Source organism: Vulpes lagopus, chromosome 14 (assembly GCF_018345385.1).
Source record: "Vulpes lagopus strain Blue_001 chromosome 14, ASM1834538v1, whole genome shotgun sequence".
Lineage (NCBI taxonomy): Eukaryota > Metazoa > Chordata > Mammalia > Carnivora > Canidae > Vulpes > Vulpes lagopus.
Window position 1 is genome coordinate 31,288,830 of NC_054837.1, and position 25,184 is coordinate 31,314,013.

The 25,184-nt window shown below is 53.8% G+C and overlaps 1 protein-coding gene across 21 annotated transcripts in view; it reads right to left on the bottom strand.

Annotated features, from left to right (window-relative positions):
* Positions 1–25,184, bottom strand: part of NCOR2 (nuclear receptor corepressor 2) — a 210,850-nt gene that overhangs the window by 93,851 nt on the left and 91,815 nt on the right. For all 21 annotated transcript variants that reach the window (XM_041729398.1, XM_041729399.1, XM_041729400.1 and 18 more), the window contains 4 exons: positions 23,567–23,623; positions 16,474–16,526; positions 6,872–6,938; positions 496–668 (listed from right to left, as the gene is read on the bottom strand). In XM_041729398.1, coding sequence (XP_041585332.1) covers positions 496–668; positions 6,872–6,938; positions 16,474–16,526; positions 23,567–23,623 — 350 coding nt within the window. The remainder of the gene's footprint in view (positions 1–495; positions 669–6,871; positions 6,939–16,473; positions 16,527–23,566; positions 23,624–25,184) is intronic.

The window sequence follows — 25,184 nt, forward strand, 5'->3', positions numbered from 1 at the left end:
CACAGCTACGCATCACCAAGCACCCCTGCTGGGCAATGAGCACTCCTATGCAGGATCTCACACTATCCTCATGACCCCCACATAAGCCCAGAGACCAGCATCCAGCTTCCAAGTGAGGGGCAGGCAGTCCTCTTGCCTCTGATCTACACCCAGGATCTCAAACTCCACTCCCTTCAGGGGCCATACAGGCCACATAAATGAACAAGGCTGGCAGGTGCCAGCCCATGGCACATGAGAAGGGGACCTTGCTCCACCAAAACATGTTTGAGTTTCAAATAAGCACTAAAGCCAAGCAGGTGCTGCATGGCACATCCAAGAGCCTCATACAGTCCCTGGGCCACCAGTTTGAGACCCTGCTGGGCTGTTTCACAGCAGCCAGGGCTCTTCTGCTGACCCAGGTCCTTGAGGCATCTGGGAGGAATGGAAGTGGTGGGCAAGGTGGGATGCGGGAAGAAGCAAGGAAGGAGGAGGGTCAGGCTCCAGCCCCTGGCTCACCTCTGCATGCGCTCCTGCAGCTCGCGCTGCTTGCGGATCTCAGGGAACTGCTTCTCGTAGTATTCGCGCACCTTGCTCTCCTTGGCGCGTCGCCGGGGGTTGTTCTCAATGCGCTCCACCTTCTTCTCCCAGGCTTCCATGAGTTGGTCATAGCGCTGGCAGAACTTTTGTTCCTGGGTGAGAACAGCATGGGGAGCACTGATCAGCGGTTCATCCTCCGTCTGGACGCCAGCCCCACTCCCCCCCTGTGCTCCCAGCCCGCTCTGCATGCACATGGGCACACACCATCACACAGGCAGACAGGGGCAAGCTGAGATGCAGACACACACGGCCACACACAGGAGACACACATGATCACACAGAGACCTGGGCAGACCTGGGCCCCAAGAAAACCCAGCTGCTGCTCCCAAGCAACTCCTGGGAAGAAGCCTCTACCATCCCTCCCTAAGGGCCTGGCTGCCTCCTACCCTGGGAGATGGTCCACCGGCCTGGCCTCCTAGAAATGCCTCATCTGATGCAGCTGCCACCAGCTACACATGACTAAGTTCAAATCACATTAAGTAACATTTAATATTCAGACCCTGGTCCCCCGAAACACATTTCCCGTGCTCCATAGCTGCATGTGGGAAGGACTCTCATCTGGAGTGGGCAGCACACACAGAGGCCATTTCCATCATGAAAGGAAATGATGTTAACACAGGCTCTGCGGTGTCTGTCAGGTTCGGGGTGCCCCCTAGAAAGCATCCTCTTTCTGAAAAGTTCCTCATTCTCTGGCCTCAGGCTCAGCCATGATCCCAGGCCTAGGGAGTCTATGTGAAGTCCTGAGCAGCTCCCAGGGAGGAGCCTCTACCGCTTCTCCTGGACAACGTAGTCCCTCTCTATGTCTACTCACAGTGCCACCTACTTTATGTCCTCACTAAAAGACCCCCAGCCAGCCAGGAACATAGCTGCCTGCCTTCCACATCTCCAAGGTGACCGAGACCTTGAGCAGGTGGGGAGCAATAAGCTGCCCATAAGACCCCAATCTCCCCGTCTCAAACAGCTGTGCTAGACAGATGGCATGGTCTGGGAGTCTCGCTTGAACGCCCTCTCAATGCTTCAGCATAATCAGAAAACCCCTCTTTCGTCCTTGTGATCAGACACCTCACCCCATCCTGCATTTCAACCTATGTAAGGCAACCTGTGACCTTGGTCCTCAGCAAACACAGCAGGGCATCCATACCCAAGGGGATGTCAGGCCAGCTTTGGCAGGGCATGAAACATGACCCCAGCTCCCAGGAGTCCCATACATATGTGGGCTGCTCCAAGAACCCGATAGAGATCAGGATGTGGTTCCAGTAGCAGACAACAGCCACAGCGTTCGTGGCTCTGCGGTGCAGACAGCACCCCATCGGGCATGGGGACTGGGGGAGGGGAGGATACTGACAGCCCTGTCACCATCATAGCAGGGGACCCACCCCACCCCACTCCTGCCTGAGAGGCCGCAGTCTGATAAACAAGAGTGAGAAAACAGGTCAGATGGGGAGATGGGGAGAAACGGTCACCCAATCAGCATAGGAAAATCATACAGTTACCAGAGAAGACACACATGGCCCATGTCCACTGCACCGAGCTCCTGGGGACAGTGCCCTGCGAGAGGCGGCAGCCCTTCCCCAGGGAGCAAGAATGCTCAGTGGGTTTTCCATGAGGGGGACCCACTGACCAGGGAAGGAAGCGAATCTCCACCTCATGCTCACACACACACTCACGCTCCAGATGCTGGGCCAGAGCTAAGCCAGTGTGAGGGGGTGCCAGCAGCAAATCTCTGCAGTGGACGAGGAGCAGGGCCACCATGCCCATGACCACAGTCTCTGTGTCTTATGAGGACATGTCACCCCCAACCTCTTGCTTTCTGGCAGCTGGAGTTCACCCTTGCCACCCCCGCCCTCACCCCTGCCACTGGCTGAACATTCCTTCCTGCAGACAGATTCACTCAAACCCACACAGGCTGCAACTACCATCCCCGGTGCCAGGGGACTCAGGGCCCAGTTACCCCAGCCCTGTGCCTGGCATCGCTCAGTGTAGGAGCAGAGGCCAGGATCCCAGCAGCAGCAGCCCACAGTTACTCTGATGGCATCCAGAGCACCTGCTCGCCCCTTGCTGCTGGTGTTTTTGGTGTCATACCCGAGAAGCCACTGCCACAACCAAGGTCATGAAGAGTCACTGCTGTGTTTCTCCCTAGGAATTTTATGTTTTCGGCTCTCACATTTAGGGCTTCAGTTGACTGAGTGTTTGTGTCAGTTCTGGGGGGTGGGGATCCAACTCTATTCTGCACGTGGATACCTCGTCATCCCCACAACACTTGCTGAAGAGACCATCCTTCTCACTGAATGGATTCAGCCTCTTGTGAAAAATCACCTAACCACAGGTGTGAGGGCTTATTTTCAGGCTATTCCATGCTGTCCCACTGATCTTGGGTCTGCCCTTATGCCAGAACCACACTGTCCTGGTTACTATAACTTTGTGATCCATTTTGAAATCAGATGCACATGGTTGTTCTTTTCCCATCCCATAGGGACTGCCTAGCCAGCCTGCAGTTGACAGTTCTGAGTGCCCACTCTGCCAGGCGGCACCCGGGGCACACTGCATGCAGCCTCTCACTCAGTGACCCAATGAATGGGTGTTAATATCCTCACCGAGCAGAGAAGGAAACTGAGGCCAAAAGTTAAATGATTTGCCCCACATGTCTAATAGCACCAAGATTTGAAACCTTCCTGCCTGCCCTGCCAGGTGCGGTGTGATGCAGCTCTGCACTGAGGGAGGCAATGGGTGATGGGGCTCCCTGAACACAGGAGAAGGCAGTCCCAGGCCAAGCGCTGGGGGAAAGGAAGGTGGTGTCAGAGAAGGGCAGCTGCAGCTAACTGGCCAGAGGGGCTGGCCTCTGTGGTCACCTCCTAACCCATAGGCTGCCTGCAGGGCTCAGCAGGATAGGGTCACAGAAGCTCAAAATGTTCTGTCCATCAACTGTCCTGAGCACCAGGGCTCCCAGCCTCCCCCACAGCATGTTCATGAGGGATAAGGGTGACAGGCTGCGACTCTCCCCGGCCTCCAGCCTACCCAGTGCTCAGGCTGCAGAAGCAAGCCACGGCTGCTGGGGCAGGTCCGGGAAAAGCCCCAATGCTCAAAGGGAAGCCGGGAATACTCTTGAGAGGTGTGAAGGATGGAAGAGGGGTGAACAAACCTTCAGCTGCCTCTCGTGTACATAAATGACAAGGTGGGTGGGGACAAGCCAAGGAAAGCGGAAAGGCAGACAATGCTGAAAATAAGCCAGTGCCCACTGTGGTGGGCTGAAGGGTGACCTCCCAGAATCTGGAGATTACTTGAGCTTGTTTGACAAAGCACTTGAGATGAGGTCATCCTGGATTAAGGTGAGCACTGAACCATGTAATCAGGTGTCCATGTAAGAGACCAGGAAATGGCCCTGTGGATACAGAGGTTGAGACCAGAGGGACACAGGGACCCCCAGGGGCTGGGAGAAGCAGAAGGGATCCACCTCACAGCCTCTGGTGGGAACACAGTCTTGCTCACATCTTAACTTTGGAATTCTGGTCTCTGGAACCACCAGAGAATATATTTCTATTGTCTTCAGCAGCCTGGCTTATGGTCATGTTACAGCAGCCTCAGGAAACAGGTGCACCCACCCTCCATGCTGGGCACACCTCCCGGCTTACCCATCCCACACAGCCACCATCGCTGTCAAAGCACCCCCTTCACCAGGCACCACTCTAAATGCTCTTGCAGCAAGCACGTGCCTCCAGCCTCACTGCACCCCACCCCATTTTGAAGAAGAAGAGGAAGAGTAAGGCTCGGGGTGGAGACTGCACTCCCCAGATCACACACGGCAGGCCATGGTGGGTGGGCTGAACCTGAGCCCCGATATTTCAGCAGAGCCTTACCCCCACCTCTACCCCCCAGTCCAGCCCTCCCTGGGGCTGAGCTCAGCTCCCAGGGAAGGATAGGACAAGCTGAGGAGGTTTATGTCAATGTCCTTCTGGGGGCAAAGCCTTGGCTCTTTGCACAAGGCCGGAGTGCAGGCAGTGTGGGCAGCTGACCTGTGTGGTCCCTGGGACCTTTAAGTCTGAAGGAGGTTGGTTCACAGTGGGGACAGGACATGCAGGTCTAAGGTCTGGGGGACCATCTGGACCATCTGGACCCTCCCCATCCTCGATGAAGACAATGCTTCAGGGGCTTTGGGTTCATTACAGAACAACAAGAACAAGAATGCCCTGCCATTGCAGGATGGGCTCAGCCTGGCCTCAGAGCCACCCTGAATTTCAAATAAGACTACTTTCCCCTCCACCTCAAGGGACCCCCAAGCAACCACAGGGATCCTTCTAAAATGTACATCAGAATTTCTTCCTCCTGCCTAAAATGAACCCCACCCCAGACAGGGCAACAGTGGACAGAAATGTGGCTGAGGCTGGAAGATGGCAGGGAATGGCTATTGGTTCTTCAGTGCGGTGAGAACAGAACTTCCCATCCTCTCAGGAGATAGGTACAGAGGCGTTAGGGAGAGAGGCCCAGGTGCCTGCACCTACTCCCTACTTGTTAGATAAAAATATTCATACTCATGCACATGTGCACACACATGCACGTGCACACACAGCAAAGAAGCATTAGCCATGACCCCATGACTGACTCCACTCGGTGGGAATACAGGTGTTCACTGTATTTTGTCCAATTTCCTGTTTGAAATTCTCACAATAAAGACTTCATATTGTTTATCAAGAATGCACTTAGAAGAATAAATTAAGGGTCCCACTGCATTTAGAATAAAATCTGAATGGTTCATCCTGCTGAAGGCAATCTGGCTCCCATGTCATTCACATCAACTGCCGACCCCCAAGTCACACAGTGCACTACAGACTTGCCTGCTGCATTCTGTCCCATCCTACCCAAGCTGGCTCCAACCTCAGGGCCTTTGCACTTGCTGTGCCCTGATGCTCCAGATTTCCACACAGCTGGTCCTTCCTGTCATTCCCACTTCAGTACTGAGGCTACCACGCAGGACATGCAGGCTGTTCCCACTCCAGGCCTCCACACAGCACTTCTCACTGTGCCTCCTCTGCTCAGCCACTGTACCAGCCTTGTGGCAGGTCCTGGCTGTATATTTAACTCAATGAGTAAGATGAAACACCCACTTTCAAGAAACCCATCCATGCCACCTCTGGTCTCCATGTGGTCAATCTGGGGATCTGAGGAAACTGAGAAAGGAAAGGCGAGATGCCCACCACTTCTCACTCCATGGAACTCTGGGGTCCAGAGGACCACCTGCCAGCTTCCCAGCCACCTGCCATCTGTTCCAGAAGCGTCTCCTCTCTTCCGGGACCCAACTGGGGTCTGGGGCCAGAACACGGTCAGTTTAGAAACTGGTTTAGAGGAATCATGCCCTCAAGTGGTCCAATTGGAGCTTTGGTGAGATGGTCTGAGAAAGGACAGCTCTTCCTCTGGCTCTAGAAGACTCAGATCTGCTGCAGGAATTCGGGTCCCACAGAGAAACCCATCTGTCAATGTGCTAACATACAGAGTTGAAGAAAAACTGCACAGAAATGAAGGTAAAACGGGATCGAATGACTCCTGAGCTCCATCCAAAGGACTTTTTCAGCCACAAATTCCTGTGCTGGGTAAGCTCATCTGAGCCAGCTCTTCCCTTACAGCGAAGAGTACTAACGAGTGACTTCCCCTCCATCGCAGGACCCTAGTCCCCCCCACAGTGAATCAGTGATGTAAACAGCCCCCCTGAACCACAACTGCCTGTGTTCCCTCATGCACACTCTCTTCACCTTGGGCCCCCGTCCCAGATGAGAGGCCAGAGCATGTGGCTGATGCAGGAGTCGCACCCCTGGCTGTAGTGATGTAGCCACTGCCCACCGGAGCAAGCAAGGGAGCCTCACTTCTTCTGAACACCCTCATTTTCCCGAGCCAAGAAAACCTCATCTCTAAGGGAGTGCCCTGCAGTCACCTCCACCAACACATGGCCTACCCCACCCCAAACTCTTCCAACAAACTTCTCTCTTCCTGCCTGGAAAGCCCACGGGTCCTCTGACAGCAACCAATTTTCACTGCTTTCTCCCCTTCCAGGCTGGAAAAGGAGCAGCAGAATTCCGGGCCCCAGGCCTCCTCGGGTAGCTGCGCCCCAAGCCCTGGCTTCATCAAAGCAGCTGCCACACTTCTCATCTGCCCCGCTATCCCTGGCCTTTCTTCATAGCCTGGACATGCAGAGAGACAGCTGCAGGCCAGGAGGTCCCACGGGCACGGCCTCAAGTGCCTGGACTACCTGACTGTCCAGGAAGCCTGGCCCAGGGGAGCGACCAGGGAGACTCCAGCAGTGGCTTACCCATTGTTTCCGAGCGTGGTTCCTCCTCTTGAAGTACAAGATTAACTTTTTCCGCATCGCCTGGTTTCTAAGCAAGAGAAAAACAGCAAATGGGGCAGGTCAGTCATACAGGGTTTCACATATCTTATCCTTCACTGAGCTATTTCCTGACAGCAAGCCCTAAGTTTGCCCCTTTACTGACCTAAAAGACAGCCCACGGCCCCACAAGGGAACCATGAAATGCCAATGTGCATCCTCTCCCTCCCAGCGAGGTTTCCCACATTTCAGACTGAGCACAGTGTGCAGAAGAAGGGTTCCCAGAGGGTGGGGTGTTGAGGCTTCCTGCCCTCCTGGAGCTGCCATCCCCTGCCATGCACACCCAGGATCCCTTCTAGAAAACTAGCCACAGAGAAACATCCACAGGCTCAGACCAGGAACATGGGCCAGAGAGATCAAGACCCTGAGGTCTGTGGCCACACAGAGACGAGTGTCTCCCAGTCTGCCTCCAACTAAGCAGCACATTCTGGCCTCTGGGGCACCCTTAGCCTGTGGCAGTCGATGTCACATAAGTAGGGCAGCATGGGCTACCCATGCTCCAGCCCGTGAGGCAGGACCCCTCGGTAAGCCCCTTCCCCTCAGCCCCTCTCCATGGCCTCCCCACACAAGTGAGTGCTACCAACACCTGGGTGGGCCTGGGTCGTCAGACAGGCCTTAGTAAGTAGCCTGGGGAGACCCAGACCTTGCTCACGGCGATCCAGGGGTACAGCTGTGACAACTTCTCTGAGGAGGGGTACTCCAACTTCATCTTCTCAGTAGTATTCAAACCCCACAAAGAGCTTACATGCCATTTCCCATCCAGCCTCTAGGAGGTTCCAGGAGCCACCCAGAACCCCAACCTCAGAAAAAAGACCAAGATGGTAGGAGTCCCCAGGCCCTGATGGGACAAAGCTCCCCCAATACATGCCTCATGGGGGGCTAAAGGGCTGGAAACAATCAGACACAGGCACCCCATACAGAGTCCCTCTCTGCCTCCAGGCCCCTGCAGCCAGAAGCCACCACTTCAGAAGGCCCCACTGTCAGGCCAGCTGTCCTCAGGGTCTGCCCCCACACTGGAGTCCCAGGCCAAACAAGTACTCTCCCCAACCCCCAGTGATCTCCAACAGAAGTCAGCATCCTCATTACCTGGTCTCAAGTCCAGGGATGCTAACAAGCCTACATGCCCTCTCTTAATTCGGAGGGAAAGGCACAATGAATGTGTGGGCAGCATCACATCTCTGGAACTCCCCATGGACCCCAGCAGGGTTCAGAGCCCTGTTTACTCTCCACCTCCTGAGAAGGAAATACCATGCCACTTCTAAGAGGGTCCTGGGAGGTGGAGGGGGATGGGTTACCCTGCCTCCCGGGGTCATTCTGGCCTCATGTTAGCCAGGGCCCTCCCACTGTCATCAGCCTCCCTGTGCTGTCCCCAAAAGGGTGGGCACCAGGATCCTCACAAAGGCTGAAACCAGAACACTTCGTTCTGTGACGAGGTGTTTCAGCAACCTTAGAGGGCCTCCAACCTCAATACCCTCATCTGAAAAACAAATTCAATAACATCATGTTTTCACATCCTCAGTCATTCAACAGATGTTTATGGAGTACCTACTATGTGCCAGCACTCTTCTAGGCACTTGGGACATAGCTTTGAGTAGTGTAAAGTCCCCAGACCTCACGGAGGTGACACTCAGAGGGGTCACATGGACAGTAAGCAGGACAGTCCACATCATCATGGATTCAGAAACTCAAACATGGGAGTGGGGGTAGTGAGTAGGTGGGACAGGAGACCAGTAACAGTAGCTACTTTAGGTGCAGTGGTGAGAGGGCTGGGGGCTGAGATTTGGATCACCAGAAGCACCTAGCTGTGGAAAGATGCGGAGGGAAGGGCACCGCAGGCAGAGGATTCTAAGTACAGAGGCCTGGGGTGGGAACAAGAAAGGCCATATGGTTGGAGAGAACTGGGGAGGGGCAAGGGACAGTGAGGCTGGCAAGGCTGGCTGTATGAGGTCTTGGTTTGGGCAGGGTGAAGGGCTTTTAAAAAGATGGGCAGCTGAGAAGGCCGAGAAGCAAGGACAGCCCAGGGCAGGGAGCCGGGGAGCACTGAGGTCTTGCTTCTTCACAGGATTCTCTACAACAAATAAGCCATTTCTCTCCAGAGATGGGACAGGCATACACAAGAAGAGCCCAGAACATCTTTAAGTAAAGAAGTGCTGAAAAGAAGATGACAAAATTAAAAGATCAGAAGGACAAAGACCCAGCCTGAGCTTTGGACTGCTGAAGCTGGGAAAATATAAACACCAAAATAAGTAACCCCAGCGCTGGATCCAAACCCAAAGAACAAAATAAATATCCATGAGTCCGCATGCTGATATAAATAAAAAACTGAATAAATAAATAAGGAAGAAGGAGCAAATGTTTCTTACAGAATCCGCTTACAAGGAAGGCGGGAGATGGAAAGTCACCACTAGAACACTTCAGCCCACCTGCCACCGGAAGATCCATGTGTGAATGGTACAACTGGCCACGCTTTAAGGAAAAACCAGAATTTGCATAGCTTCAAAGTCTCTTCTCCCAAATAGTTGCTAGTCATTGAGCAGTTTCCACAAATCTTATGATGCTCCCCCTGCAGGAGGTGGAAGGGAGCCCTCCACCCCATGATGGTAGCCTGGATCCTTACTTGCTTCTAAAGCACTGAACACAGGAGAGCAAGATAGCCATGCACGGAGGTGACGGCACCTCTGTCGAGTCCTGATGGGAAGGGTGGCTCCTCACCTCTGTGGGGCTCTCCCCCCAAATCTATGCCCTGCCCCTTCATGAGAAAGCACCAGGCAAACCCAAATCAAGAGACATTCTGCCCAAGCCCTGAAAACAGCTCTTCAAAAGGGTCAGGAAAGTCAGGGGAAGATGGAAAAACTGTCACCTGTGGACCAAGGAGACACAAGGACAGAGTGCAAAGTAGGAATCTGCAATCAGATCCCGGACCGGAAAAATCCAAAGAAAGTCTCTGGGTTGGCACTGAGCACTGTCCCACTGCCACATTATCAGTTCTGACGAATGCAGCCTCACTTAACAGAAGATGTTCATATTAGGGATGCTGGACGGAGGGTATATGGGAAATTCTTTATAATCTTAGCCACTCTTCTGTAAATCTAGCTTTTTATTTTTAAGATTTTATTTATTTATTTAGAGAGAAAGAGGGAGCAGCAGAGGGAGAGGGGGAGAATCTCAAGCAGACTTGCCGGGGAGTGTGGAGCCAGACATGGGGGCTCAATCTCATGACCCTGCGACCATGACCTAAGCGGAAATCAAGAGTTAGATGCTTAACCGACTGAGGCACCCAGGAGCCCCTAAATCTAGCTATTTTAAAATAGATGCTTAAAAAGAAACCAAACAGGGTCATGATCTATGTTGAAATGCCATAGTACAACCAAATACAATTTACTGTAGACCTTGCAGGGGGCATGGTGTATGTTACAAGTTGAAATGGGTCTCTCCACACTCAGTGATATTGGGAGTCCCAACCCCCTATACCTCAGAATTCGACCTGATCTGGAAACCGGGTCTTTACAGAGGTCATCAAGTTAGCATGCAGTCAGGAGGGTGACCCTCATCCCTTATGAATGGCGTCCTTATAAAAAGGCAAAGTGTGGACTTGGAGGAGAACACACATAAAGGCAAGATGACATGAGAAGACAGAGAGGAGATAGTGGTGTGTCTATAAGCCAAGGGATGCTCAGGAAGCCAGCAAACTCCAGAAGCTGGGAAAGGCACGGAAGGCTCCCCAGGAGAGACCAGGGTCCCATCACCGCTTCATTCCCAACTGCTGGCTTCCAGAGCTGGGAAAGAATAAGCTGCTGTGGTTTCCAGCTGCTCAGTTTGGGGTAACTTGACCCAGCTGCCTGAGGAAGCGGATGCAGCCAAGGCCAGTCTTCAACCAGCTGCGGTGCCCTGGCTGCACCCAGGGAGGGACTCAGTGAGTACAAAGTCTCACGGGGCAGAGGTAACTCCTGTAGCCACCTCTGTTCCCCACAGCTACTGCAGGGCAGTTCTCCCTGGTGGATCCGAATTTCCTTCCAAAGCAAGCACTGTGCCTGGCACCCAGAGGTATCCACTTACTGCCAAAGAGGACAAATGTCAAGTCCGCAGGTTGCAAATGGGCACAGTCCACCAAGCAGAGCCAGTCCATGAAAGCATTGTTTGGACTGCCATGCTTTCTAAAAAATCTGAATTCGTTGCCAGTATTGAAAACCAGAAGCTGTTGTGTAAAAAGCTGAACTTAAAGCTTCTTTTATAAGACCAGGCAGTCTGCTACACCCCCTCATGGCCACAGGCTGGGGACTGAGGCTTGACCACCCCTTTACAAGGATGATGAGCTCACCATTCACCACAGTCCCTGCCACTCCCTACTGCCTCCCGCCAGCCCTCCCCACTCTACCTTTCCCTCTTAGCCCCATGGGCATGCCTCTGGTTGCAATCCCCTAGACATCTGGCTTAGGGTGTCCACTTGTTCAACATTCTTCTGGCAAACGTTTTTGGAGTGTTTATTTTGTCCCAAGGAATGTTTTGGTATTGGAGATGCAAATAGCTTCCTACAGACAAATCTTTTCTGCTATGATTTTTTTCTGGCAAAAATAGGCAACACAGTCATAAGAGGGCTCTAGAAAGGCTGACAAACCAGCAACATGATGAGTTTGCCAGTGGAGGCATTTACAGGGATGCAAAGGATAGCTATCATTTCCTGGAGAAGTCAGAGTTTATAAAAGCACAATCTGTAAGGAAACATAGGCCTCGTCAACTGCTGCTGGGCCCAGAAGGAGATACAAAACCTAGAAGGGAGCAATAAGGGGCTGGAAACTCTGGAAGTTTGAGGAGAGTCTGGCCAGGCCTGGGACCACAGGGTTATAAAATAGGAAAGCTTAAGGCAATCAGGGAGGCTTCCTGGAAGAAGAGAGGCTTGCACTGAGGCTTGGGAGAAGCAGAGCAATAGAACGGGCAGAGGAAAATGACAGCATTGAGTTCTAGGGGAGTGAGGGTGATGATGGATTTAGAGGGGGTGAGGAGGGGCATTCAGGGAGAGCCAGACCCCCAGCTGCTGGCTCCAGAGGAAGCCTGCCTGAGCGGGGCTCTGAACACCTTGAGAAGAATCCATCTGATGGAGTAACTGATGGTCTGAAACCTACATACAGACAAGCAAGGTGACTTGCCCAAGGCCACCAGACTAGCAAGGGGCAGAGGCCAGACCGGAGACCCAGGAGAGGTAACAGGGTGGGTATGCAGACCTGGTTGGTCTAGGAATTTGGCTCTATGACCCTAGTGAAGTTACTTAACATCTCTGAACCTCCAGAGCAAGACCAAAAAAACCTGTTGTCCCAGGTGCCCTTTCCACCTGCACAGCTCTAAGGCTGCCGGCTCCAATCAGCCAACCCCCAAGTGAGGCAGGAGGAGGGATGAAATGGGGCATCAAGACAAGAAAAACGGGGAAGAGAACACCGGGAACCCGCAGGCCTCCAGGCCCCAGGGAGGCAAGAGGAACAAGGCCAGTGCCTGGGTTCTACCACCAGAGTAGAGCGTAGCAGGAAAAGGCACAGCACACAGCAGAGCACACATATCAGTAACTGTCCCCCAGGCACCAACCTTAGACCCCTTTGGAGAATCACAGGGGTCCTCCGAGAAGGCCCTGAGCTCCTTGAACAGCAATCCTGGCAGGTCCTGCAGTGGCGTGCCCAATTAGTTCTCCCCGGGGCTGCCCTGGCCTCTTCCCTTGCTTCCCAGAGCCTGAGAAGGGCTGAGCATCCACGGCAGACACCCCCACACCTCCCCATGACGCAGGTGGTAGAGGGAGCGCAGCAGAGGTGGGCACAGGTGACTTGGACACGTCTGAAATTGCCAGCGCGGCAGGAAGTCAAGCGTGAAATTAACTTTAACTGTGCAGCCCCAGCGCGCACACACAGGGAAATTAAAGTGACAGAGCAAGGTCCTTGGGGAAGGGGTAACCTCCCACCTGGCCCAATGACAGCAGTGGGGGCAGGGAGATGGAATGGGCTCTCACTGTCCTTATCAAGCTGTCACCAGGTCACAGAATGTCAGACCCATCCACTCCTGCATCCCCAGGGCCCAGAACAGTGCCGAGCACACAGTGAGCGCTCAATAAATACTGGTTGGATGAACAAAGGACAGGAATACATGGATAAAACAGCAAGAAGAAGAAAGATCACAAGATGCTTCCCACGTGCCTGACACTGAGCTCAGCACCTCAGGGACAGTAACTCACTGAATCCTCAGCAACCCTAGGAGGCAGGAGCTACTCTTATTCCTACCTCACAGATGGGGAAACCGAGGCACTGAGAGTCAGTGGCTAGCCAGATGCTCATGGCCCTCAACCGGCCCTTGGGTTTCATCAGCATCATCTCAGATTTCGCTGTCCAGGCCCCTGACCTCTGCAGCCACGAGACTTCTCTGTCCCTGCCCCTCCACACCACACCCCTGGGAGCTCCCACAGCACCAGGGCCTGCCACTGCTTGCCTGGATGGCCATGGCTATCTCCACCAAGGCCTCCCGACAACCAGTCCTTTCTCTCCAGAGCCACCAGAGTGAGCTTTGAAAGTAAAAACCCAATACATCACTTCCCAGCATAAATATCATCTCTGGCCTCCCTTCACACATAAATAATATGACCTGAACTCCTCATCAGTCCTGGGTGATCTGCCTGGCACCGTCTTTCCCTCACCTACCCCACAGGCCACACTGGCCTTCTCTGGGATATCACCAACTCAGTCCAGTGCCAAGGTCTTTGCACTGCTTATTCCACTTGCCAGGGAGGTCACATGGCCAGCTGCCACTCAGCCCCCAAGTGTCCCCTTTGTTGTCAGGTCCAACCCTGATCCTCTGGCTAAAGCCACCTACCTACCATATCTGCCATCTGCATAGCATTCTTTTTTTTTTTTTTTTTTTTTCTGAGAGAGAGGGAAAGAGATAGGGGCAGAGGAAGAGAGAGAATCTTAAGCAGGCATACCCAACATGAAGCCCAAAGTGGGGCTCGATCTCATGACCCCAAGATCATCCATGACCTGAGCCGAAATGAAGAGTTGGATGCTTAACTGACTAAGCCACCCAGGCCCCCCTGCATAGCATTCTTTAAAGTGAATGTGCTAATTTGCTGATGATCACATTGAATTAAAAATACAGAGATCATTAGGATTTTTGTGGAAAACTGGGAACAAAATCAAAATTCTAACAATAAATCGGTTCAAATAATTTGCTTACAGATATATTCTTCAAACATAAAATTCCCACTTATGTAAGATATCTTAAAATTATTCATCTCTATATTTTAAACTGAAACATGTCCATCTGTGATTTGGGTTTGGAACACATGTCACCAGGCAGTCACCTACTTAGCCAGAATGTACTCCAGGAGACCAGAACTGTTCTCTGATGAGGACTGGGGAGTGCAAAAATAGGGCACTGGCTTCAGCAAGTTTATAGCTTTCTTCTGCTTAACCAGAGACGTGGCAACACCTTATCTGCTAAAATATTACTATGAATACCTTTTTCCTTTCTTGTTTGGATTTTATGGCGGTTTTTATAAACAGAAATCATCCATGTTATTCTGCTTCAAATATTGCTCATTTTTTAGCAAACAATTCGTGTAAGATTTCAGTATGATGACATTACTACAAAAACTGTTATGAAAAAAAAAAAAACTGTTATGTCAAAAGGGAAAACACAACTAGATGTATCAAAACATAAAGAGCTTAAGATGGCACAGTACTTTTCGTCTGCAGGTATCTTCTTATTTGTTTAACTCTCTTTCTGTCTCCACTGCTAGATAAAGCTTGAGGAAAGCATAGGCCTTTGTTCTGTTCAGAGCTGAATCCCCAGGTCCTAGAAGAGGGCTTTGCACACAGTAGGTGTTCTACAAATGTGTGCTAAGCGAATGAATGAATGAGTGAGTGAATGAGTGAGTGCTTCCAGCAGCCCTGTTCAAATGAAAACACCCACTGCGGAGCCCCAAACCAGCTGTCATAGCCCTAAAAGTCCCTCTGCCCTTACATACCCTCATCTAAGATCCCCTCACCCCTAGCAGTGGCCCCAGGGAAGACAGATCACAAGGAGTCTAGAAGGGATTCAGGTGGCCTGTGGAGTCAAGGAGGGCTGGCTACCCGGGCTGCGAAAACATCCATAAGGCCACACAAAATCACAGGCCATATCAGACACAGAAATCCTAGCATTGTATCAGTGCCTCCTGCGCAGGCCACTCTGCAGCCATGGGCTGAGGGGGGACCTGCCAGTGGTACAGGTGAGGCATCCTCAGCAGGTGTTCCTGGGCCCAAATGGACCAACAACCTCACTGGCAACAAGAGGTTTTCCAGGCTGCTCCATCAGTCACTGGGAGCTGCTAGGGGGCGCCCATTTTGGTCACCAGAGCTTGGTCCAGTCATAAGAGTCCAGAAGCCACAAAAGAAGAGACTTCTCTGTCAACTAGACCAACACCAGTAAATACTTAAAAACTACTGGGAAGTTTGCATGCCTCCAGGGATGGGGAGCTCACTATCGCAATGAACACCCTTGGACAGTCAGACCAGGCTGGACTGCCCACTGGACAAACTAAGTACTATGCTCTGAGGTCAGACAAAACGCCTGCACTCTCCCACAATGATGAACCCTGAACAACACATCCCAAAGAGTCTACCTCCAACCTAACACCTTGAGTGCCCACAACCACGTGTTCCTCAAGGGCCAAGGTCTCAGCCCCTTTTACTTTTTGGGCTCCCTGGATAACAATATTCTCTCTTCAGCCAACAAGGCTATGCTCCCATTAACGCATCCCACCCTCCCAAAGCCTACCTTCTTCCCACAGCCACATCTGCAGTGCTTTCCTCCCAGCTTGAAGACATGAAGCCACCAGCCTCCAACACAATTCTGTTGTCCCATTATGCCAGCTCAGCCCATACCAACTACACATGGCACTTAATTGATATTTCTTCACTCCTAGCATCCATTCAGGAAAAGGCCCCATCATTGGGGTATTCCGTATTGGCCACCTCTAACCTCCAGGTCTGGATTAGTGCTCACAGCTGCTCCATACTGAGCCATATGCCACAGAAGGACCCCCTGAGCAGACCGTAGAGCATTCCCAAATATGCTTATTACATCAGAGCCCAAACCACAGGGCCCCACTTGTCCCAGGGCCACCCCACCCAATCATCTTGAGCTTACTTTCCACCAAGAACAGCTTCTACCTGTTCAAGTGGGATGAGGCTTTGCAGCCCTCCATCTCTGTGTCTCCAGGGCTGTGCATGCAGCATCCTCGCCTGCCCTCCCCAACTGAAGGTCTGTGTCCCCAAGTTTCATGGGGCCACTCCTCTTCCCCTCCCTGCCACAGGCCTCCTCTGACCATGATCTCAGCACTACCCAGTCCAGAATTCCTGCCCAAACTGCCCCTTCCTGGCCCTTCCTCTGGCACCTGGCCCTGCCTGGGAGACCTTTTGGGAACTGAGAACCTACCTCCCACCCCAGATCTCTGAGGCCAAACAGCCTGTCCCCACGCCCACCATGCGTCTGCACAGCTGCCCACGAGTACTTACATTTTGATGTTCTCATGATACTGCCTGGTGTCAGAGGGCTGGTTGTACAATGGCTGCAGAGGAAGAGAGAGGAAAGCACTTCAGAGCCAAGCCGGGTGCCACACTGCAGTCCTGGGCAACCTTGGCCCCAGTGCCCCAGGCCCTGGCTCCAGGGAGCTGTGCGCTGGGGTGGGGAGCAGCCGCCGGCAGGCATGAAACAGGACACAGGGACCCAGCCTACAGCCCCAGCCGGGAACGGGCTGTAACCCTCTGGGCACAGCTGTGGGTGCCATGATGCCTTACCACGGCTGCCAGAGCTCCTCTGCAGGACACTGGGGAGTGCTGCCCTGAGCGTCCAAGGTGTCTGAGTGCAGCAGTGGTCTCGACACGGAAAGCTACTCAACTTCTCAGCATCCAAACCATGCTAAGACACCATGCTGCCCCACTGCCTGGCAGAGGAATAGGGCCAGATGCTGCCAGAGCCCGTGAGAGTGAGGGAAGGATAGGAAGGCTCATGACAGCCAGGGACCCAGAGTTGGGTACACATGCTCTGCAGAGCAGCAAGGCAACAACTGTCAAGGAAGGAAGATGTGTATGCCCTACAGCCCCCTCCCCTCCTGCAGATGTCCAAGAATGTTTGAGTATTATATCCCGCCAGGGGAGGACACCGCCACGCCCAGATGGCACAGTTCATAACGATGATACATCAGAAGCAAGCTAAATGTACCCCCCGGAAGAAAGGAGTGGAACAGGAGGGCGTGTGGGCAGCAGAATCGCACACAGAGGGCAGGAGGGCCCTGGACCCACATACATATGGCATCAAGTGTGTGTGACAGGAGGCAGCAGCAGCTGCAAAAGACTACGTGCAGAGCCAGCCACCGTGCGTCTCCCCTCTCATGGGCATGGCCTGGGTCTATAGCCTGGCTCTGCCACTCTCCAGCCATGTGTCTCTGGGTGAGTCACATAAGCCACCTCTGCCCCAGGTGCTCATCTGTAGATGGAGTTAAACTCACAGTCCTTGTGAAGATCAAATGTGGTGGCACACAAGCAGCTCTCAGCCCAGTTCCTGGTGAAGGAAATGCCCAAGACTGTCCATGTCATTACTGTCACCATCAGGGTACAATGATGTATTAATGACCCCAATTTTTCCTGCCTCCCGTAACCAGCCACGCCCTTGCTCTGGCCAATGAAACGCTTGCAAACTTAATGAAAGCAGAGCCTTGAAAATGCACGTTTGCATTTCTGCTTCCTCTCTTGTTCTTCTGCTCCTGGTCAGAGAACACACCAGGCCTGGCCTGCTGGAAGCAGAGAAGACGACACAGGGTACAGGAGTGCCATCCCAGCCAAGGCTAAGCTGGGGCGACCAGCCGACTGTCCAGCTGAGAACATAATCAACAGAAATGCTCAGCTGACTTCTACACTCATGGAAGACAGGAAACGGTGCATATTTCAAGCCACTAAATCTGAGGCTGGTTTGTTACACAGCAGCGGCTGATACAATTATTGTCCCCATTTTAGGAAGGAGAAAATCAAGTCCCTGAGAGGTTAAAATGTGTGTCCACACCTGGGAAGAAATGAGCTACAACTGGAATCCTGTCTCAACTTTGGCACTGGAGGCAGGGGTCTGCTGTCCCTGCCTGTGCCCTCTCTGGTTGTCTTCCTCCGTGTGTGTGCCTGTGTGTGTACATGTCCCTCTCCCCTGCCATCCCCTCCTCCTCACACTCACACACACAGCAGGAGCCTCCTAGGGCAGCCATGGATGATCGCCGGTAGATGAACCAGGTACAGAATGTGAGGGGTCAGGCAAGACAGGTGCAGCCTCAGGACAGGGCCCCGGGGCGAATGAAAAGGGCACGTAAGTCTCTACTCTAGAACTTCTCCCCAGGAATGGAGCTGGCTACACCTCCTGACACCCCCAAATGTCTTGAGAATCCCAGTCGATGGAGACCACCCACAAGCAGCACAGCCACAGGGCCCCACCTGCTCTGTTTCCCAGGAACAGGCCACTTGCCCTCCACGGCAGAGCAGGGTCCTCAAAGAGGGCCCTCCACTGCCCTGGGTACTCACAGACCTATGGATGAGGCACTGCAGGCAGCCCTGGCTGAGGACAATGTCACTCCCTCCCCATGTCCCTCAGATTCCCTCCATGACAACTGACCCCTGGCTCTGAGCTCAACTATGCCCCCCAGGGACAGAGATGTCACCCCATGGCTGGTACAGGCCGTCTCCCCCCACATTGGGTCAGGCTGCCCTTCCTAGGTGCTCAGCCAGAAGCGGGGAGGTTTGAAGTTCACTCTGGGTTTGAACAGGAGGGCAACTATAGAGCTCACAGTAAGACTCATGCAGTTTCTCAACTAGAAGGAGGCAAGGCATTACCAATGAAGGCCAATAGCACTCACCTCAGAGCAGCAAGGGGCCCTACAAAGATCCTCAGGCCAAATTTTCAAGCACTAAACATGCATGTTTAACCCTGACTGATGCTGCATTAGGTCCTTTGAGTTTCTGCACACCCATAAAACACAGGCCAGTGGGGAGAGGGCTTGACCCGAAGGTTCAGTTTCCAGGAACAAACAGATGCCCTGATTTAAAAGATGGCACCTCCCTCTCTGGCTGTGTGACCTTGGTCACATGTGGTCCACACTCTGGGCCTCAGTCTTCTCATCTGGGAAATGGGCACAGGAACCACCTCACAGGGCTTTTGAGGAACCCAGGAAATTTCAGGCTTGGTGGCTGATTTGTGCTGTTTTGGTTTTAAAGATGGCAAACAGCAATGTCTCCACAGCCTAAGGAGGCCAAGAGGGCCTGAAGGACCACATACAGAGACCCTAGGAATGAGTGATGGACAGCAAGCAGGGACTACCTCTACATATTAGGTTGGGCCAGAAAAGGGAAGATAGGTTTCTGAGGTGCAAATGGGTCACAGTTGGCCTGTGACCTGCCAAACCCACCTTCACCTGTGGCCACCTGCCCTGCTAGGTAAAGATGAGGACAGAGCAGCCTGGCCCTCAGGCGGCTTTCAACCCTGGGAACTTGGGGAACACTGTGGGGCTCACAGCCTCTAATCACAGGGGCTTTCCCCCAAGGAGGCACTCACTGAGCGCTCTTCGAGGTAAAGTGAGTCTCAGGTGGGAAGGAAGTGTCTGGGCCCAGAGCACCTGGCAGGCTGTTCGTTACCATGGTGACAGACTCCCGGGGCAGCCCCTCTTGAAGGCCCGAGTGGGATGGGGGTCAGAGGGGCCACATCCCATCCTTGGCAGGTGCACAGCTCAGAAAAAGGCAGGGTCCAAGGGAGGCTCCCTTATAGCTCTCCTGGCCACCTGCAGGGGGTGCTGCACAAGGGCCAGGCAAGGCCTCCCTGGGTCCCAGGAGATAAGTCCCAATATGGCAGCCAGGACAGGACCTTCACCTCACTCACACCCACGGTGGCTTTCCTCCACCTCTCCCTACCTCACAGACTCCAGCCCCCCAACCCCCGTCAGGGGGACACAACACCCAAGAGGGAAGCTCCCTCCCACAGGCAAAGATCAAGGTACCGCCGGGAAGACCCACTCTCCTGGCTGGGGGCCCCAGGCCTGTCTCTTTGCCCTCCCCACACCTCCATCTCCTCCTCCAAAAATGGGGGCACAGCCCGAACAATTCAGAGGGCAGAAAGAGAGTGCAAGGCGGGGGACGTGCAAGGCTATAAAGCAGACATGACAAGGAAAGCAGCACTGGTCTCCGGGAGAAGGAAGGGGGGGTGGTCCCCTTTGGGCCTGACTGCAGCCAGCTGGCAGGGTGGCCAAGAACAGCCAGCAACCCAGGTGGACCGAGATGCTAAGAAATGAAGTGTCAGCCCCGGCCCTCAACCCTCTGGTGACACCACGTTCTTAAAATAGTACCTCTGAACAGGAAGGAAAGCGATGACTCAAAGCCGCGGGGGAGAGAGGGTGGGGGCTGCAGCGGCCCACACCCTCCCCCCCCACAGTGCCCCTCCTCCAGGCCTCGTAACACCCCCAGTTAACTCCCTCAGTCCCCCACCCCCCGTCCAGTATCCCCTCCACCCTCCACCCCAGGGGGCAGTTCAGGGACTGGGGGGGGGGGGGGGCGCGGGCGGATACTGGAGGATATGGGACTGGCAGGCCTGGGATGGAGTGGGTGAGTACTCAACCCAGTCCATGCTATTCACTTGCTTTCCATTGCAAATTTCCCCTTGGCCCCCTGGCTGCGCTCCCACAAAGTCAGAGAGCACCCATCCTTATCCTGAAGCCCCCCACCCCCCCACCAGCAGCCTGTCCCTAGGCCAAGGGCGCCTTGGCTGCAGATGAGACCAGTGTGGAGCTGCACTCCCCAACGGTGCTGCCTGGTGCCCAGAAGGCCTAGGATCAGCAGCACCAGGCCCTCCCTCCATGAAGGAACCTGTGCACGGGCTACACCTCTGAGCTGCCTCTCCTTGGAGGACACTTCTGCTCAGTGGGGCCTTCTGGTGACCAAGACAGAGGGCAGACCTCAGCTGGCTGCAATCCCACAAGTTCGGCATACCTCTCTGCCTCATTTCTTGTTCTGTGACCTCAGACAAGGAACTGCCCTCTCCAAGCCTCATCTAGAAAATGGACAGTGACCCCTCTACGAGGCCAGACACAAAGCAGGCACTCTGCCACTGTGAGTCCTCTGCAAAGCCCCACTGAAGGCCACCAAGCCAAGAACCCACTGAGGTCACTTCAGGAGGCTCCAGTGACAGCCACACAGCCCGCCAAACAGACACTCCAGACCTCAGCCTCCTGCGTCCCCAGCCTTGATGGAATCTCCGCTTGGAGATCCCCAAGGAGGGGACAACCCCTCCCCCTGGAAGACCCAGAAAAGGATCACTTGGATTGTGAGCCCAGTGGGCGGCCTCACAACTCACTGGGAGGCTGACCCTGCTCCCCTGAGCACTCAGCCCAGGGACAGGCTGCAAGACCTTGGGGTCAGGGATTGGGTGTTCTCTGACTTCGCCAGGAGGGCAGCCTGGCCCTGGGCATTCCTCGGGCATCTGGACACAGCAACCTGCATCCACACCTCCACTCAGGATGCCCCTGGGACTCATTAGGTCAGAAAAGGGGAGAGGGAGAGCTGCCAGGTCTAGAAATGATTGGGTACTACGCCTTCAGTCCTGCCATCTCTGCTGGCAAGAGGGGAAACTGGGGCAAGCAGCAGCTTACTGGTGGGAATGGAAGATGGTTTACAGCTTGGGGTAACAGTCCAGCAATCCCGAAGAGGCCACACATAGAGCAACCATGACATACCAATTCTGGTCCCAGGTATACAACCAAAAGCAATGAAAAGCTGCCCATGCAGAGACTTGTATGGTAACGTTCAAGGCCACTCTATTTGTGATGGCCCAACGCACAGACAGGCTAATGTCCATCAATGCATAAATGGGGTAACAGATGTGATGTACCCACAGTGGAATATTATTCAGCCCTAAATAGGAATGAAGTCCTGACACATGCTACAACATAGATGAACCCTGAGGACATTACACTGAGTGAAAGAAGCCAGTCACAAAAGGCCAACATGGTGTATGTGTCCATTGATACGAACTCTCCAGCAGGCAAGGCTGCAGAGACAGACAGCAAATGAGAGCAAGTGAGTGGTGGGACGTCGGGGGGGGGGGGGGGGGGGGGAGAGATGGAAAGATAAGGCGGTGACAGTTAAGAACACGGAGTTCTTTCTGAGATAGTGAAACATTCTAAGGTTGCTTGCGGAGATGTCACACACACCCATGAATATACTACAAAACACTTAACCATACACTTTAAGTGGATGAATTGTATAACTTGTGGGTTATTTCTCAATAAAAAAAAGTGGGGGTCTTAGAGACATCCCAGAAATCACATCCAACAGGGAAACAAGCCCCAGGAGGGGTGCCTGCCACTCATCGCAGAGCCCTAGAAGCCATCCATCGCCTGCCTGGCCCTGTCCTCTGAGAGAACCCGGGATGCGCCCTGCCTCCCCGTGGCCCAAGCACATGGACTCCAGGCTAGGGCGCAGCTTCACTGAAGAAACAATCCCAGGGGCAAACAGCTCAACCCTCCTAAGTGTTCACAACGAAGCACTTACGACAAAGTAAGGCTGTGCTAACTGAGCCTTAACAGTGCAGCATCTTACCCCAACCCCCAAAGATCCTGGTCTTCCCATTCCACAGAGAAGAAAACCCAGTCCTCTTCTCAAGGCTACTCAGCAAACACACGGTGGAGCCAAGTTCAGAATTAGGCTCCAGATGCAGAAGACTTTATTAGGCATGAGCATGCACACATATCCCCTTAGATGTGCCACGTGCATGGGGCCCCACATGGCCAGCCCATGTGTATGCCCCTACATGCTGCCCTGCAGCTCTGCGCCAACCTGCCCAGTGGGACACAGACTGGTCCCACTGACTGGTCCTGGGCAGGTGGAGCTCTGCTCACTTCTCCTGGGGCTGAGGCTTCCCATCAGCTGGGAGTTCCCTCAACGTCTCTCTCTGACACATAAAGGTGTTGAGGACACAGGCATGTGACTGGGTGCCTGAGAGAGAAGAGGCCTGGGGTCTGCTTCCCAGCTCTGCTGCTGAGAGGACATTTCCCATCAGAAAACTTGCAGACAACACTAATATGAGTAAGATGAACTATAAATGCTCAGTGCTTATAGTCCGCCAGGCACTGTGTTCAGTGCTTCGTAAAAATCATTATGGTTAATCTTCAATACAACCCAATGGGACCTGTATTATTACTGCCATTTACAGATGAGGAAACTGAGGGATAGGTTGGTTAAGAGAACTGCCTAGGTCCACACACCTATTCAGTAGCAGAGATCACCTGGCCTGGGGTATGGGCTTCCTATGCCAAGCCAGTCCAACTGCACTGGACTCCACTGTGTCCTGACTGCAGGAGAGCCAGCTCCCCTCCTCCCCACCCCCAGCCCCAGCATGGCTGGCCCACCCACCCGCCTGCTATCAGCCAGTCCCTCTTATCAGAAGGGTGTATTTCCTGCCTCCTCCAGAGGACAGGGCAGCCTTGGCAACAGCTGACTTCCTCCTTCCCCTCCACGCCCACCTGCAGCCCTGCCCACCTTTCTAGCCACCCCTGCCCAGAGCTGCCCACCCTGTACCCCAGCTCACCAGCTCCACCTGAGGTCCCAGGCCTTCCAGAATCCGATGTGCAGCTTCGGCCTTCTTCTGCAGGGTGATGGAGAGGAGGAAAAATTAAAAAAAAAAAAAAAAAAAAAAAACAGATTATAAATAGAGGCCTCCGGAACAGCAGGCAGCTGCCCAACCCAGCAGCCAATCCACAGCCCCAGAGGGTGAGGGGTGTAGGCAGGATCCCCCTGCAAACCCTCCCCAGGCTAGAAACAAACAGAGGGGCCTCAACACCCCTTGCAGCGGCCCTGGCAAGCCAGCCAAGTTTCGATTCTAACAAACACACGGTGTTCTCTGCTGCCTGGCCCCCCCACCCCAGGCCCACATCCCCCAGGGCCCAGTGCTGTGGGCACAGCCCCTCGCCAGCAGGCCACTCTGCCAGGCCCAAGATGCCTTCCTCCGCCTGGGAGCTGGCTGGGTGTCTGCAATTACCTCAGAGCTGGTGCCGCCAGCCGGGGGGTGGGGGGGGAGGATAGAGGCGCTCAGAGATACCCTTTCTAGGATTCTTGTATTTCACAATCATGTGACTATTTCTGAGCTGCCCAGGGGCCTCCCCACCTCCCTCCCCACTCACAACCCAGGACTTATTAGGAAAACAGGAACATGTGGCAGAAAATGCTCAGTGGCTGTGAATGCAGCAGGCTGGACCTCCAAGCCCGGCCATAAAGGCGGACATTGTGCCTGTGCCAGACCCCACAGGCCCCCAGCCTGGGACCACCAGGGCCTGCTCTCAGGAGGCCCAGGGGATGGCCTGGGGCCAGCTGGGGTAAGGGATGGGCAGAGAGCTATGGACGGTGGCTTTAGCAGGGTTATCATCAGATCTGGGCCACCATGTGCCGTGGAAAATGGGGTGCCCATGGCGTGCATGGGGGCAGACCTGAGTCCTCCTGTGACTCAGGGGAGGCTGGCTGCTCCTGACTCAGTCCACCTCAGGGAGACCATCTAGTATCTGCAAAGAGCCAGGATAACAGGCCAAGCAAGTCACCAGCAACAATTCCCAAGTCCAGACCCACTAAAAGGGGACGCTCCCAGAGTCCTGGGAAACACGGCTAACAACAGAATCTGAGTCCTGGGCTCCTGGTGTCACAGTGGGGAGGAGGAGTGCTGAAAGCCAACCCATCCCCCCCTCTTAGCCCCTGGTGACAGACCGTGGGTACGTAGGTGGGCTTAAGCTGGCCCCAACAACTAGCTCCACCTAGAGCTCTGGGCCCAGCCCAACCAAGAACGAGCCATGCTCTCAGCCCCTTTGTGCAGAGTCAAAACCCCAAGACCAGCAGCCTCAGCATGTGGCTGGGGGCCAAAAAAATCAGGGGGCAAATCATTACTGTAATAATTGCCACGTCACCAAGGACCTACTATGAGCCAAACATGACCACAGAGCACATGTTATCAAGACTTAAATCACACACAAGCACAACATGAGACAGATATGAGATGTGTCCCCATTTAGCAGACCACAAAACTGAGGCATGGAAAGATAACGTAAGGAGAAAAATTCCTGCTGACCTCCAGGCTCCAAGAAGAAAGACAGACAAGGGCCAAGGCCCACACAGGGCCTCCCCTGGGCTTGGGACCGGCACCATCCTGACAGTCATTGCCA